Genomic DNA, 16,295 nt, shown 5'->3' on the forward strand with positions numbered 1-16,295 from the left:
AAGCAGTGGGAATTCCGAATGTAAGAGATGCAACATTAATCTCCTGGTGGTGTGTAGAGACTCATAAACAAGATTGCAAATGTGGATGGCTTCCAAATAAAAGTACTAGCTTCAAGCCACTAGCAGACTACTAATAAAGATTACTTCATCTAATCTTATTTAAAGTATATTTATAAAATATAACACGGCCAAGTCAGATCACAGCGTGGATAAGATGCATGTTGAATCAATTAATTGTATATAGGTATTCATGTTCTGTTTACAGTGAGTAACAACACTCCAGTATTTAATGCATTTTCAGTTACGCAACGCTGGGACTGTTTGTTCTTGCTCTGGAAATGCAATATTTTGAAACACTTAAATCTTGTCACAGATGACTCCAAGTGACGTGGGAGGCTTGATCTGGCCTGTGACAAGGCATGGTGGGGTAGAGGCGAGCCAGAACCCTCCTCCTGTGGACACTGCCAGAGGGGGAGCAAGCTGTGGAGGTAGCCCAGGGCAGGGCACAAACAGCCAAGTAATAATTGTACAGCAACACGTAACAGGGGGCTCCTTCTGCCTCAGCCATACAAGTTTCTCTTGGTGTCTGCTTGCTGTTCCCATGGAGATGTATTTCAAAAACTGCCCATTTCTCACTGCCAAATCCCAGTGTTGCTCTCTGTGGGACCTGTGCTCTGCCTTCCTCTGGCTCAAAACTAACTGGGTGCACAAGGTTAATAGACATGCTTCTGTATTGCCAGCAGTGTCCCTTGGAGGGAGCCTGAGCACACTTGACACCGCCATGGATGGAAGCTGAAGAGCCTCTGGACCTTTGAGGAGCACTTGTGGCTTTTTTTGTCTATATAAGTTGTTTTTCTTTCTCCTGCCCATCCCACTCCCCTTGCTCTCTCTTCAGATATTTATTAACAACGAATGGTACGAGTCTACAAGTGGAAAGAAGTTCCCCACCTACAACCCTTCAACTCTGGAGAAAATCTGTGACATTGAGGAAGGAGATAAGGTAAGTGTTGTTGGACAAGCAGTGCAAAAGACATTTTTCCAGGTATTTCTTTTTGTAGGGAAGCACACAGAGGAAAAGCTGGCTTTTAACAACAACATCCATCTGGCCAGCCTGAGCTGGAGGTCTGGGACACTGGATGTGCTGCTCAAGAGTTACATGGGCTGGGTGGCATCAATCCTGTCCAGCTTGTCAGGACCACTTTCCCTGGTAGGAACTGGCTGCTGAACACTGCCAGAGGAATGAGACTGAGTATCATTCTTGTGCCATAGACTGAAAGGAAGTAGCTAGCCTAAGGAAATAGCAATGATGGTGTGTGCTCACCCTGACAGGATTTGAGCACTGTGTTGGGGGTGCTTTATACTCCAGCTGCAGGGCAGCCTGTTGGAGACATGAACTGAAACTCCCCCTTTTTAAAACACAAATAACCTGAGTGCTTGGGGGAATTTAAATTCGGTCATGCAAACATTTACCACTTGCTGCTGGAGAGGTGGTGCTGCTTTTCTACCTGGTATTGTGGGTTCTGGCCTCCTGCACAAATGTGGCAGCTCTCCCTAAAACCAAACCAGTATCTCAAGAGCTTTAGTATTCCCTGACTGGCCCTGGTGTGCTGCAGAGTAACCTGAGATGTAACTGCTTGGGTTTGGTAACAGCCTGAGGTGAGGAACAATCACATGTGACACTTTTTTTGTCCAAAACAGCTCATCATGTATGGGCCAACTGGTCTGACCTATGGAAAAGAGCTGGGCCAACATCTGGCTTTGTGCAGGAAGTCATGGGAAGGTGATTCACAGCTGCTGTGCTGTGCCAGGGCTTTGGTAGCTCATTGCTGTGGGCAGTAAGTGATGGGCAGCATGGCCATTTCTGCCTGCACTGACTTCCTTTTCTTGGTATTGAAGCTTGTCCAGTGCTTGTGAGGCAGCCTCCAAGACTTACTGCCACTGGGGATCTGTGCATCCATGGGGCAATTACACATTGAGGCAGAACCAAACATTATGTGTCATTTCTTTATCCTGACTGGGTAGGACACAACTGTGTTTAATTGCAGTGGCATGTAAACAGTGGAATTGAAGCTGACTCTGATGCAACTGTATTGTGATAGGCAGAAACCATGACGTTATTGTTCCCTGAGCTAAGTGTCTCCTCAAGCAACTATAGAGTATTACATGTGCAGTTTGGGCTTGCTTCTCAGTGTTGGCTAAAGAAAATAGTTATACAGAATTAACAGGCCAGTTTTGCCTCCTTGAGATTTGTCCCTGTCTGAATTCAGCTTCTAGTTTGCAGGAGGGTCACTGTAAACTTTTCCAGTCAGTGGAGCTCCCTCCCCCTGAGTACTCAGTACAGGTGACTGAATTCTTAGTGGAAATTGCAGCCAAAAATGTAAGCTAGCTGTGCTTTGGGTGCTGAAAGCCACTTCTATACATCATACCTTTTAAAACAATATTTTGATCTAACTAGGTTTTTCCAAGAAACTGAGTGGTGATTAGATCTAGATTAATTTTAAAAAGTACTGGGTGACCATCCCCAACTAGCTGTTTGCCTTCTGGTGACACTTGACCACGTCCCACCCTCTGCTGGCAAACTAAGGTCCCTGAGGCTTCCCTTGCTCTGGTTCATCCCCTCGTGGGGCTGTAACTCCAGTGTGCTGGAGTCACCACAGGGAGCAGTGAGTTGTGTTCAGTGGTGCCTTGTCCCCTCGTGCCACTGTCCTTGCTGTGCTGGTCAGTGCCACTGCAGGGGTGGCAGCTCCTGCTACTGCCTTCACTGTGCTCTGCCAATGTTGGGCTCTGCCTTCACAGCAGGCTGGGAGCAGAGCTCCCCTTCCCAGGCCCTGAACAGAAACCTGCCCCTCCCTGGCCATGCAGAGTGTTTTGCTTAGGCTGCACGTGAGGGGTGGAAATTTGGCAGCCGACATCTCAGCGATGACAGTCTAGTCTGGTGCTGAAACTTGGCCAACACTTTATAAGCTTAAAAGCAAAGGTTTTGTTGTCTGTTCTTTAAGTTACAGAATTGTCCTTGATGGGACAGTTGAGGGATAAAGAAAAGTCTGTGTGGAAAAAGACGCCCTGAAAATAAAATGGTGGATGTTTCCACTGGGTGCTGGAATATACCTCACAAATAAAAGCTGAGTGTCCAACTGTTTGCCAGGTTGATAATGGAAAAGGAGTCACTCTGGTGCTGTCTCTAACACTTGGAGACAGGCTTTTTCCTTCTAGCAGCTTGCTGACATGAAGGACAGGGGAAAAGTGTTCCTTCCTCAAAGGAGTGCCCAGCTCAGTTGCTCAGAGCATGGGCAGCAGGTTCACCGCTGTGACTGTCATGTCTCTGTCATGATCATTTCTAAACAGTTCACTCTCATGTGGATCTTTGAAGGGTTGTGAGAGGGATTTGTTCACAGTCAGCCTGTCCCCTTCAGATTGTAGTGGCAGACTGAGGTAAGACCACAGCCCTTAATAATGATTTTGGACTTTTCAGGCTATTAGGATGCTGTTTGGAACTTAAAGCAATTCAATGTGTGGACTGTTTGCAGAGGAGCAGGTCAGGGAACCTCTTCTAACTGAAAAACTGTGACGTGCTCATGCCCTATGTCAGAGTGCCTTTCCAAAGATGTGTACAGGGAAGGCTTTTTGAAGAAGTCAGCAGGTGAAATTGAAGAAAGAGGGTCCCCAGTGGGTGTGCTCCATTCCTGGCACATCTCCTCGCTTGGAGCACTCTGGGGCACCCTGAGATTGAAGCAGAGCAAGGCTTTTTTGCAGGTATTTTTCCCCATTCACAGATCAAGTGGCGTGATGGTCTTCACTGTGCTCTGCAGCCTGTGCTGGGGCAGGAGAGATGAAAAGAGGATGGAAAAGAAAAGAGGAGCAGCAATGAGCAGGCTTTGAGGTAGAGGAGGAAGATGGACGAGGCAGCTCAGAACAAAGAACAGTGTTCAGTTTGTTTGGGGGGAAGGTATGTGATTGTGTAACTGGGGCTTGTATCATAATTCAAACACCCCAGGTGGCTATGAAGGTTTTCAGGCATTTCCCAACACTGTAAAGACTTTGCAATCTTAATATTCTTAGTGGAGCTTTTTATGTAATGCTCAGTAAATCTGTTATAGATCCGAGTGGAGCACCAGGATGCATGGATCTCCTCCTGCTGTGGTTTTGTGCGCCACAGGGTGTTCCTGGCACCTTGACAGCTCAGAGTCACTTTGTCACGCCTTGTGCCTACCTATTGCAACATGCCTGCAATGAACATGCCATTCAGACTCCCCTAATGCCTAGTCATAACAGGATGGATTAAGAATGGCATTTCAGCCCTTCCTGAAGGATTTCCTTGTTTTTGCTGGTCTCTCAGGCCTATTGAGGCTGTGCAGAAAGGCTCTCAGGATATCTCTTGGTGGTGCTACCCTGAGGGTATTTAGGGAAAGCCTGTTTGCCTGTGTGACAGCGACTGCAAGCTCTGAGCCAATATTTGTACCCAGAATGTCTGAGAAAGATGGTTGTCTTAATTTTTGTCTCAACAGGAACTGCATCAGGGCTCAGGTGCTCCCATTTTCAGAGGCTGGGGAAGGTCTGGGCATGCACTGGAGTCCTCTGCCCATGCAGTCATCTCACTCCTGTTCTGAGTGTCAGGGTGGAGGGAAGACCCTCAGCACCAATGGCATTGTGCCACTGCATACCCAGTTCCCTGCACATCTGTGCTCCCAGCCTGGTTGCAGAACTAATTAATTGCTGCTAAGGAAAGGCTTGTTTAAACCTGACACACTTATGTTCCTTTGCCTGCTCTGTCATATAAAATATTGCCTTCTTTCAGCTTAAGCCTTCATTCCAGCAGGCGGGATGGGGGATACATGAGTGTGCAGTGGCTGGTGCTGCCTTCTGGCTTTTGTGATGTGCCAAGCTGAATCCAGATCAACTCCAGCAGAGTGAGCCATTCCAAGGCCTGTTGTGGCTGTGGGTGATGGGCCCCAGGCAGGACCTGCCTGTCTGTGCTCAGTGGCTCTGGGCACCTCTGCCCCACCAGCATCCCTTGCTGGATCAGAGCCATCCTGTGACAGCACAAGCTTCCTCCAATGGCTTCCCACCAGTGCTCTTCCAAAAGGATAGAATTCTTTTCCTGACAGTCTAGGTCAGACTGTTTCAAAGCTGTGTGATCTCTTGGTAAAGAAATGGAGCCAAATTTAATGTAAGGTGCCATTGCCTTGGGTGATGACTTGCAGTTTTGACCATGAGGGCAGCGTGTCTCCCTACAATGTTTTTTCTTGATTGAGCACCACACATCCCCTCCCTTGAGGGGGATGGGGCCAGACCTTGTTGGATCAGTGCAGAGGCTCATTTCCTAATTGCATCCAGACAAGACTCAAGAAAAGGTACAGATGAGAGCAACTGGTGAAGTGCTGGGAGGAACGATCAAGGTCCAACACCCTCCCTCATTTCCCACCCTTTTGAGCCAGATATTGCAGTGAGGTGCAAGTTCTCCATCAGCTGAAGGGAGGCTCAGACTGTGCCAGACCTTACATACAGCAGGAATCTGTCCAAAGCTTTATCAATGCTTGGGGTACAGCCTTGGCCCTGTGGATGTTGGTGGCAGTGTTCCCATAGATTCTATTGGATTGGGAGCCCTTGGCTTCACTTTTTTAATCAATGTATTGAGGTGATGGGAGGAGTCCAGGGTATACTGTGGCCAGAGCAAATGAATGAAGCTCCAGGGGTGATGGTGTGGGAAGAGAGGAACTTGCTCCCCATCTGGTTAGTAACTTGGTTAAATAGAGTTGGATTTGGTCCAGAGAATGGTAAAGCTGTTGGGAGATGAAGGGACAATGGCACTCAGTGTGTGTTGAGGAAATGTCTTTGTCATAGCACTGAACAGCAAAGCCTTTCCCATCTGGTAGAAATGTTCTGGGAATGAGTTCTAGGATCGAAGGGTGATTTTTGGTGTGTTAACTGCCTTGGCATGGGCTCCAGGGGAACTGGATGGTGGTATCTGAGCTGTAATTACTTCCCTGGGTAAAATCTTGTTCTCGTGGGGGATTTTCCTGCCCACACTTGTTTAGAGGAGGCTAATTCATGTAGGCCAGTGGCCTGTCATGACTCTTCATCCTCCCCCAGTGTCACATCCTGTATTGGCAGGAACACGATTCTGGATTATTTTATAAACAAGTCAGTTACATTAAATTACCCTTGAAAGACCCAATTGGTATTCAGACCTCAAGGTTGTTTATGAGCCCAGGCCAAACATAAAACATATTCCAGGCTTGAATTCAAATCCAGGAGTGAAATGAAAGTGGTTTTGTTGGACAACTTAGTTTTGGCCACCACAGCACCAACTAGGAAGCAGCCTGGAAGGGTTTCTGTGCCATTGTCCAGCTCCTTCCTTGTAACCTGAGGTTTTCCTGTGTGTGTGTTGTGCAGCCTGATGTGGATAATGCAGTGGAGGCAGCGAAGGCAGCATTCCAGAGGGGCTCTCCCTGGAGACAGATGGATGCCCCAAGCAGAGGACGACTCCTGCACAAGCTGGCTGATCTCCTGGAGAGGGACAGAGTCATCCTGGCAGTGAGTACTGGGAGCAGTGATAAGCTAGCAACAGTTGGCTCTGGTGTATCCCTATCTACCTAATATTTTTCTGTTCTCTCCCTTCATGAAGGACAGAAGACAGGAGTCATGGCTTTGTTCCTTTTTCTGCAGGACTTTAGGGGTTTTAGAAGGCTGTCAGTTCTTCTATATAGTTGATTTTTGCAGAACTCTAGCTAATTACTGAAGTGATTAAATATATTAATACTTAAAATGTGCTCAGTTGTTAGAAGCCTTTGGACTCTCTACAGGCCTTGTGCATCTTTCCAAATGGCACCCAGAGATCCTCAGCTTGGGGCTGCTGTCCATCCCCACCTAAGCTCTTGGATCTCAGCACTCTCCAGTTCAGTGCTGCACTTTTACCTTCAGGGAAAGGCATTTATGACATTCCATGCTGTCAGATGTGCAGGTAACTGAGCCAGTGCCCTGCTGAGGTCAGTGGGAATTGACACCTGTGAGACTGTTTTGAGCTGGGTCTCTTTCCCCAACACAGTGTCACTCAACCACTTAACATCTTTCAGTTTCAGCAAGGCAAACCCAAAACATTTTGTTCTGAAGACAGTTCTGGGCAGCAAGTAAGAAGGAAGAAAAGAAATACATATATATGTCTGTGTGAATAAACCCTGTTTATTTTCTGCTCACTTTTTGATGTGACTTTGGAGCACCCTCCTTTTCCCTTAACCAGAACACACTTCAAGCTTGCTGTGGTCCTTCTGGTCTGGGAGAGCTTGTTTGGGATTGCTGTTTGCACTGCAGAAAACCAGCCCTGGCTGCCTTGGCTGTGTGCTAAGCAATGACTTATAAAAATCAGTTGTTTTAGCAGACATTCAGTGGATAACAATTCTTGCCATTCCAAGGGGAATGTCTGCTCGAGTGCTGTTTGGACCCTGATGTCTGTGGAGCATGACAGGGTATGACTTCATGTGTAAACAAAGATGTTTCAATCTACCAAGGGATAGTACTTCCTTTATGGATGTACTGGCCATTTGCACCAATATCCCATTTAATGACCTGAGTGGAGAACAAAGCATTCCCTTTGCTAATGTCCAGAACAGTGTGAAGGACACAGGCTCAGCCTGGACTTTGTTTAGAGCTGCTCAGCACCAGTGCAGCTTCAGTGGGGCAACTTCTGCCTTGCCCTGGGCTCAGCACAGATATGAGCCCAAAGGTTGCTTTACCAGAACTCTGTAAAAAGTATGATTATCATTGGACAAAAGAGGCTTTTCAGAGGTTGGGCTTAGGCTTATGAAGTAGAAAAATGAGATTCTTTTTTTCTAATAGAAGGAAAGTAGCTCTGCCTGATTTCAGTGGCACCATCTGGACTCCAGAACATCTGTGCTGGCAGGTCAGTTAGGGTGAAGTCATGATGCTCACGTTGTTTCTGACCTGTGCCCCAGACCCCAGCCTGTATCCCACCCACACTCACCTTCTGGAAGGTGCCCCTGAACAAAGCAGCTCCTGTGCACATCAGAGTTACTGTGTCTGCTTTCCCTTCTGCATTATTTGTATTAACAAGCTCATTCTCTAAATATGAGGGAAGAACATTCCATGTCTTCAGAACAAGGCACAATAAAGCTGAGAAGAGGGTTCTTAAAAGCTCTTTCTTAAGGGAAAAAAAAAAAACCCAAAACATTGACTTGTCTGACAGTGTATGCAAATTGGTTTTTTTCAGACTCTGGAAACAATGGACACAGGAAAACCTTTTCTGCAGGCTTATTTCATTGACCTGGAAGGCTGCATCAAAACACTGCGGTACTATGCTGGATGGGCTGATAAAATTCAGGGCAGAACTATTCCAGTGGGTGAGTACCTTCAGAGCCAGTTTCAGAGCTGGGATGGGATTAGGCTTGAGGGGGAGGGAGATCCATGGAAAGGATGGCTTCTGAAATCCTGCAAAAATAGCCTGCACTTCCTCTCTGTCTCAGGATGCATTTTAAGCAGATGTGTTTCAATATTGAAACTAAGGGGAGAAGCTGGTTAATGCCTGGATAGATCTCTGGAAAATAATGTGTGGGCTCTTCTGGTGCATTTTTAACAGAGAAACTTTTGGTCAGAGCAGTCACACAGAGAAAACACTTTGGTCCAGGTATAGAAGTTCAAATATGGTTTTGGTGAGAGCAAGTTAAGAGAATGGATGTCCTTGTGGCATGATGGGCAATATGGAGTATTTTCAAATTTGGCCTCTTTTGTCCCTGCATGTGGGTGATCTCTGAGGCTGTGTGAAGGACAGACACTGCAGACAGAAATTAGTCACCAGAGGAAGGGCTCTGGAGGGCTGAGCTAGTTCAGCCTGTGCAGACAGCAAAAGGAGCCATGTCAGTCATATAAACTGAGATTTGGCACCCTCATTCAGAGTGGTGTAAAGCTTTGCTTGTCTGGACACTCCTTGTTTGTCCTGATTTGAAATCACTTTGAAAAAAGTGTCATTAGAAATGTTCTTGCCCTCTGTCACATCTTCCCAAAGAAACTAGGTGTTCAGCAAGAATGAATTTGAAAGGCAAATGTTCTTCCTGCTTTCTCTGTGAAAGAGCAACAGCAGTATTTTAAGGTGAATGGTGCTACTTTAGTTCCAGAGTTTCATCTTTTTATGATTTCTTACCAGGAGTGTAATTGCTGTCACACTGAACAGGATTCCTGTATAAACTGGGTTTTAAAGCTCTCTCCCTCAGGGAGACAAGTGCTTTGTGTTTTTCAGTAGGACACAATCTGAAGGAAATTTATGTTTGCTCATATCAGTGTGATAATGAGTTATCCTCCCCTCAGCCTCAACACAGGGAGTTTGCAGAAGGAACTGAACCCTGGTTTTAAAAGGTTCCTGGGTGACTGTGAGTGGTGTTTGGCTTTCAGGCTGGCACAAGACCTGTACTCAGATCTTCATCTGGACAAAGACATGAGTCAGGATGAACAGACAGTGTTCTCTAACAGGGGTTTAGTTCTGTCCCCAGCCTGTTAGTGTGCAGTTGTCTCACACGCTTTCTGTAAAAGTGAGGATTTTGACTGTGCCCTTTTACTCTCTTGTCTTGCAGATGAAAACTTTGTCTGTTTCACCCGGCACGAGCCCATGGGTGTCTGTGGAGCCATAACTCCAGTAAGTGACAGTGCTGGTGCCCTGCATCTCCCACAGAACTGGAAATTCCATGTGCACTCCATCCTGCCCTGCAGCCATTTGCTGCCTGGCTAAGCACAGCTGTTCTGCAGGGAACTCCCATCTCACTGGCCTGATGTAGTTTTGTGTTCTACCCCCATGCCAATTGCTCTTGGCAACAGAAGTGCTCTGCAGTGGAAGGGTGGGTCTCCTAATCAGATGCTCTGTTGCTCTCTGAGGCTGACACCAGTCACCAGAGACCAGTCAGAGCTCTGACTCTCACACTGCTGGGACAACCATCTCATCATGAGGAGTGCTGGCTTTCTGCTGCCTCGTGCTGATGCATAGTTTTGGGTTTTAAATCATATCCATTATCAATTAATTATGTCTGGCTGCTTTCTGGGATTAAATCTCACTGAATAGTTTTCTTTTCCTTGAGGTCTCATTCTTTGCTGAGGGGACAGTGTGGCTAGCTCTTGGAATGCCTCCAGTGTTAGCATGTGTTGCTTGCTCTGTTTCAACAGACAGCCAGGAAGACTTTACAGCTCATGGGAGACAGATTTTGTTCCTGTCTGGTTGTAAAATGCTTTGAATGTGGTATCCTACAATTTGTGAGGCACGTGGTGCTGTTTCAAGATTCTCTGTATGGATACAGCACCAAGTCTGCCAGAGCTCAAGAAGTCTTTGGACAATGCTCTCAGACCTGTGGTGGGAGCCTTGCTGCTGTGCTGTGTAGGTCCAGGAACTGGAATTTGATGATCCCAGTGGATCCCTTCCAACTCAGGATGTTCTATAATTATATGGTACTTGGATCAATAAGAGTTTATGGAGGGTTTTGACTTTTGAGATAAGGTTAAAGACTGAAAGAAATGCATATATGCTGGACCCCGGGAATACCAGGTCTGGATCCCAAAGATGTCTGGGGAAATTCTGCTTTTTCCTTCAGCAGGATTGAATTTATACCCCAGGTGATGAGAGGACACAGTCTCTTTGGCAGTGGCAGTGTGAGGCAAAGTAGAAGGTTATCAAACATTTCTCTTGGTGACTTCAGAGCTTTTCTGGCTGAGCAAGCAATGTGACTGCTGGTGAGCAGAATTTATGACTTAAGATCAAAATCTCAGTTAAAAGGTATTTCCCTGTCACTCTCAGCCACCTTTGGCACTCAGCAGTGCTTTGGAAAATATCCCTTTAAAAGCCTACATGCAGGATGCTTTGGAAGGCCACTGTAGGAGACAGAGTGGGGCTTGTAAGATCTCAGGTTGACCCTAGATCAGAAATAAATACAGCAGAAAGTACAGAAACAAATTTGACTTAAGATCAACACTGAGTTTGTATAAGGAATGATTGGGGTCAACAAAACCACATCTGTCTTCAGTTTACTCAGAAAAATCTTCTCCAATTTTTTTTTTTCCCAGTTCAATCTCGATAACACCAACAGCCTTTGGGTTTGTATTTCCTACTTGATTGAAAGAGATTCTGTCACTGTTCTGGCTAAGTTTTCCTAGAGCAATTAACAGTCCTCCCTTTCTCCTATGGCTTGACTATATTTAAATAATATTTTATTTTTATGTAGCTAGAGAAGTTCTTAAGAAGTGCAGCATATGGCTGATTTTTATCCCAAGGTGATATCATGAGGCAGCCCTAGAGTCCTTTACTGTTACTTTCACCAGGCACTCTGCAGCAGAAAGCTCCTAATGGAGCCATTTCCTGCTCTGAAACTGTAGAAAAGTAGTGTAGGTGTCAATGGCTCAAGCTGCCAGGCTTCCAAGAAAACTTAGGAGAAAAAGACAAATGGGCAAATTATGGGATGTGGCTGTTGGAGAAGATCACTGAAATAGAACAGGTCTGGTGAAAAGGGTGAAGCAAGTTGGAGAATAACACTTGAGACCAAATTCTTCTTTGTCTCAGGGTTAGAATAGAACTCATGGCTGAAAAGCTACACTGCTAATTTATTTGTAAGTGTGAATTTGTGGATTCCTGACATACTTGGCTTCTTTGTTGATAGCTGAAGGCCCTTGGCTTGGGTTTTGACAAGAAGTCCCCTTGCTGTTGGCCTGCTTCCATCATCCCTGAAGCAGCATTAATTATTTTTAATGAAAAAATCCTTTCTGCTGCCAAATGGCCTTTCTGAGATTCAGTGTGAGCTAGATTTTCCACTTCTTACTTAGACTCCAAGATCCCCAAATATACATGACCATGAAAGAGATTAGCACAGAGAAAACTGATGTGGACTGGTTCCTAATTCCAAATTAGAAAACTAATTGGAAAGGAACAATTTACAATATGAAGGAAGTATGAGACCTCCCCTAGATTTCCACGACTGAACAACTCACTGTAGCTTCCTATTTATAAAACTGGAACTGAATGATGTTATATAACTCCTAACTACTCAGCCAGTGCATAACAGAGAAAAAATAGGTTTTTTTCAATGAGTAGTTGCATTCTGTAATTCCCCACATACAGATGCTGTACAGAAGTGATGCATCAGGAAACTGCCTCCAACACAGTATCTGTGAAGAGCCAAAATCCTACACAAAATGTGATCAAACTCCTTCAAAGAATGAGGTCACATCATGCAGAAGGTTGTCCAGCTCACAGGATTAGTGTGAGGACTGCCAGCAATATCAGGGATCTCAGGGGGAAATCAAGGAAGTTGTATTCCTTAGCCCAAGCAAACACAGCATTATAAACAGACGCTCCTCTTTGTGGCTTTCCTCCCAGTTCCTTTCCTCCCTGAGCTGGGGAAAGGCTGCATGCAAGTGAGTAGGTGACAGTGGCAGGCTGATCTGAGCAGTGCCTTGTGTTCTTGCAGTGGAACTTCCCCCTGCTGATGCTGGTTTGGAAGATGGCACCAGCTCTCTGCTGTGGAAACACTCTGGTCGTTAAGCCAGCTGAACAAACTCCGCTCACGGCGCTCTACATTGGCTCTCTGATCAAGGAGGTGAGGAAATCTCAACAGCCCATCCAGGTTCTGCTCTCTGAAGGTCGTAAGCAAGGCTGTATTTTGAATTGACTGTCCAGATTTTTGGGATTTTTAAAGAGTCTAAGCATAACAGACTTCCAGCTTTAATAGGCTCACAAAGGAAAGAGAGAGCAACCTCTGTCTTCAGGCTTTTTTCGCAAAGGCCTTTGTGACTGGCTGGAAGGTGGCAAACATCACAAAACCTGTGCATTTTTCTCCTTTCTCAGGAAGCTGCAATGAGAGAAAAAAGATGCTTTTCTTCCTGTACCTTGTCTTTCCCTCTCCCAAATGAGGGAAAGACAACAGCTCGGTTTTATTAGACAATGGGAAAACAAAGAGTGTGATTAGACAGCAGTGTTGTTGTTTTTAAGTGGGATAATTCAACCAGGATAGAGTGCCCTGGGAAACAATTCCTCATCATTTCTGTGGTTCCTAGAACAATGCAGTTGTGTCTGGCCTGTAAAGTCAACTGAAATAAAGGCAAGATGATAGCTTGGGATTTTAAAATGCTGGTTTAGGGCTTGTCAGGTAGGATCTTGTGTGCCAACAGGTCTGTTAATGGTGCAGAGGGGGTGGGAGGGGCACAGAACCTTCCAGCACTGCTCAGTGCATCAGCTTCCTATAGCTATGGATGTGACTGAGGAAAACTAAAGGAGTTGTAGATGGACTTTGGCCTCTTGGTCTGTTTGTTAGGCTCAGTCAAACAATGATTTTGTCCTTTCTTGGCTTAGCCTGGGAGAAAATAGAAAGATATGTTGATAATTGTCACTTAGGGCTCTTCCATCAGGAAAGGACATGGAAAAATAATACCAGTTAAGTATCTCCTACAGTTACTTGGCTTAATGAGATTACACAAGATGAGTGAATGAGTGAGCACAGGGTGCAGTTGTCATGACTTTTACTGACCCCTGCCACACCACTGCTTTTTTTGACTCTGACATGCAGCTCCCTAAACACTTGCAGAGCATTCCCCCCAAAAAACCACCATTCAGTTCTGGTAAAATTAATTTTTTTTCAGCTGAAATTCTAAGGTTGAAATTCTACACTTCAAGGCAGAAATGTAATTAGAGCACAATAATTTTATCTGAAGATGCTCATTTCTCCACCCAAAATTAGCTAAACTCTTTAAAGTTTTTCAGAAAAATGAGTTAAAGTTTTTTGGTTTTCATCTTTAAAAGGATGTAGAAGATGTTACCACACACACAAAGCTATGTGTTACGTTCAATGAAATAATTTTTGGCCAACCAAAATATTTGGCTTTCATTTTTGCTGAAAAACAGAAAAAACTTTTTGGCTCAGGGTGTTCTGAACCAATTTTTTTACTTCCTTGTGGCTTTGCTGCTGACTCCAAACACCATTACTTGCACAGTTTGACATGCAGAATTTGCTTGAAAACTCATTAGCCAAGATGCAAACTCCATTAAATGCATTTTTGTCATTGTCACATCCATAGAAGAAATGAGATTGCCCTTCCAAATTATGAAAAGAAAAAATGGGGGGGGGGGGGGAAGTCTTATGAGGATAATTTTTTTCCAGACAGTACATGAGAAATTGCTTCCTTTTTTTCTTTATTAAAAAGAAATGGCATTTATTGAAATTTTGTATTAAAAAGTCATAGGAAATGAAGCAAATGTGTTATGTTCTGGAACTTCATCATTGGAAATTGCCGGGAAAACAACTTTGTGCTATCAGTAGTAAGGCAAGGCTAACCTAGAAGAGCAGTAATCCTTGGAACTCTTGTTTCAGGAAGTAAAACCAAACCAGTCAGTCCCTCAGCTCTCCTTGCACTAGAATTTCACCTGAAGTTTTGCCATTTGTCTGTTTTGGCAAAATTACTAGTTGGCTAATCTAGGTTGTAAATGTGGTGGAAACTTGCATAAGTCTTGTTACCATCTGCTTTTGTACTCCTGTTTTATTAGCCCCATCATCTAGTGAGGTTTTACTGACTTCTTAATCCCTCTGGTCCCTGAAGAACCACAAATGTCAACCTTTGTTCAAAACAAACTTTCATTCATTTACCCCTTGGCTGCAGCTGCACTGCAGTAGCTGGGGGCCAAGTTTGGCCAAAAGACTCACTCTCTTTTGGCTTGAAACTCCAAGAATTCTTACTGAAACTTGGCATTTCCTAAGCATGGCTGTTAGTTTCACCCACGTCTACTCCAGCTGGTAGCATGCAGCCGTGTTACTGGAAAGTCTGGAAAACAGGGATGTATCTGGTAAGAGCTCAGAGGAGTATAGTACAACTAATCCAGGCTTCCTGAGAAATGAGCTGTGCTCTCAAATTCTCTACAGAGCTGTTTTTAATCTCTGTTTCAGGTGGGTTTCCCTCCTGGTGTGGTGAACATTGTGCCAGGCTATGGCCCCACAGCTGGAGCTGCAATTTCTACCCATGACAGCATTGATAAAATTGCTTTTACTGGATCAACCAAGGTAGGTGATGGATTTCTCAGAGACACCTGCTGTTCCTCTGTTTTCTCTTGTAAACTGTCATCCATACAAGACTGGACCTAAGAAATGTCAGTGACTTCTGTATAACCAGCACTTCCTCTGGCATATTCCATGTGACAGGATTTCTCAGAAGTGTTTGTCTAGTTTAGATCCTTGTGCTTGCTTTTGCCAAACCACCACATTTCTGTAAGGACTGTAAGTGTAAGGGGCTCTGACGTAAGGGAAGGCAGTCTACAGGGCAGGCTGGCAGTGACTTAACATCTTGTCATTGACCCAGTGGAGCTTCTGGGCATGTTTGCCTGCCAGTCCTGCCCTGCAACTGGAAAACATGTCAGTCAGAGCCCTGAACAATTCTTCTTTGGCTTTATTTACCTCTGAGGAACTAGGGCTTAAATAAAAACATGGCCTCGTGCCCAAGGCCTTCTCTGCTGACGTAGAGGGTATTAACATCTGAGCTTCATTCTGAGGCCTGAACAGTAAAGCACCCTCTATTTAGCTTTTTTTCCTGTAAATAGATGTGTCTGGCTTGTTTATGAGAGGGGTGGCCACAAGACCTCTGCACTATCAATCACCTCCAGCCATCCTCTTACATACCTACATGGGAAAAGTGCATATGACTTGGCCAAGACCATGGAATTGAGCAGAGCTGAGACATGCAAACAAATCTGAGTGCAGCAATCACTGCTGAAAATTCTCAAACAAAAGCCTGCTTAGAAAAGTGAACATTTTTCCACTGACTGCTTTAGATGTTTCTTGCAGTAAATCTGCACCTCCAGAATAGAGGCAGTGTCTAAAGAAGGGAAATACTCACATCAGTAGGGGCAGCTGAGGCAAATTCAGTCCCTTACTTCTTTGAGGAACACTATTCTTGTTGAGCATTTGCTGAATTCATCCATTCTTATGTCTGCCCTCATAATTGCAGAGTGTGATGTGAATGTATAATGATGACAAATTACCTTGAAAGGTGTTCTTGGTCGGTAAAGGTAACTCCAAACACTGAAAAGCTGCAGCATTTACCAACACTACCATCTAGTGGCTTTGTGTACATCCTGTGCTTATCCCATAGGAAAAGGTGTGCTAAGCCTGTGTTTTTGTACAGGGATCATGGGAATAAACAGAACACAATAAAGTAAAAGTTCACAGTGAGCTTTTTCTCTCTTGATAGTTGGTCTGATCTTGGAGTTCAGTTACATGCTTCTCTCCAAATCCTAGATCAGAAATTTTTAGCTCAGATGAGACATTAGCTGT

The 16,295-nt window shown here is 44.9% G+C and overlaps 1 protein-coding gene across 1 annotated transcript in view; it reads left to right on the forward strand.

The window, feature by feature from the left end:
• Positions 1 to 16,295, forward strand: part of ALDH1A3 (aldehyde dehydrogenase 1 family member A3) — a 33,319-nt gene that overhangs the window by 2,593 nt on the left and 14,431 nt on the right. Inside the window, exons 2-7 of the mRNA XM_084213364.1 lie at positions 896 to 1,000; positions 6,394 to 6,534; positions 8,225 to 8,354; positions 9,579 to 9,640; positions 12,450 to 12,578; positions 14,916 to 15,029. Of these exons, the coding sequence (XP_084069490.1) occupies positions 896 to 1,000; positions 6,394 to 6,534; positions 8,225 to 8,354; positions 9,579 to 9,640; positions 12,450 to 12,578; positions 14,916 to 15,029 (681 nt within the window). The remainder of the gene's footprint in view (positions 1 to 895; positions 1,001 to 6,393; positions 6,535 to 8,224; positions 8,355 to 9,578; positions 9,641 to 12,449; positions 12,579 to 14,915; positions 15,030 to 16,295) is intronic.

The sequence above is a fragment of the Fringilla coelebs genome (assembly GCF_963513975.1).
Source record: "Fringilla coelebs genome assembly, chromosome: 12".
Classification (NCBI taxonomy): Eukaryota; Metazoa; Chordata; class Aves; order Passeriformes; family Fringillidae; genus Fringilla; species Fringilla coelebs.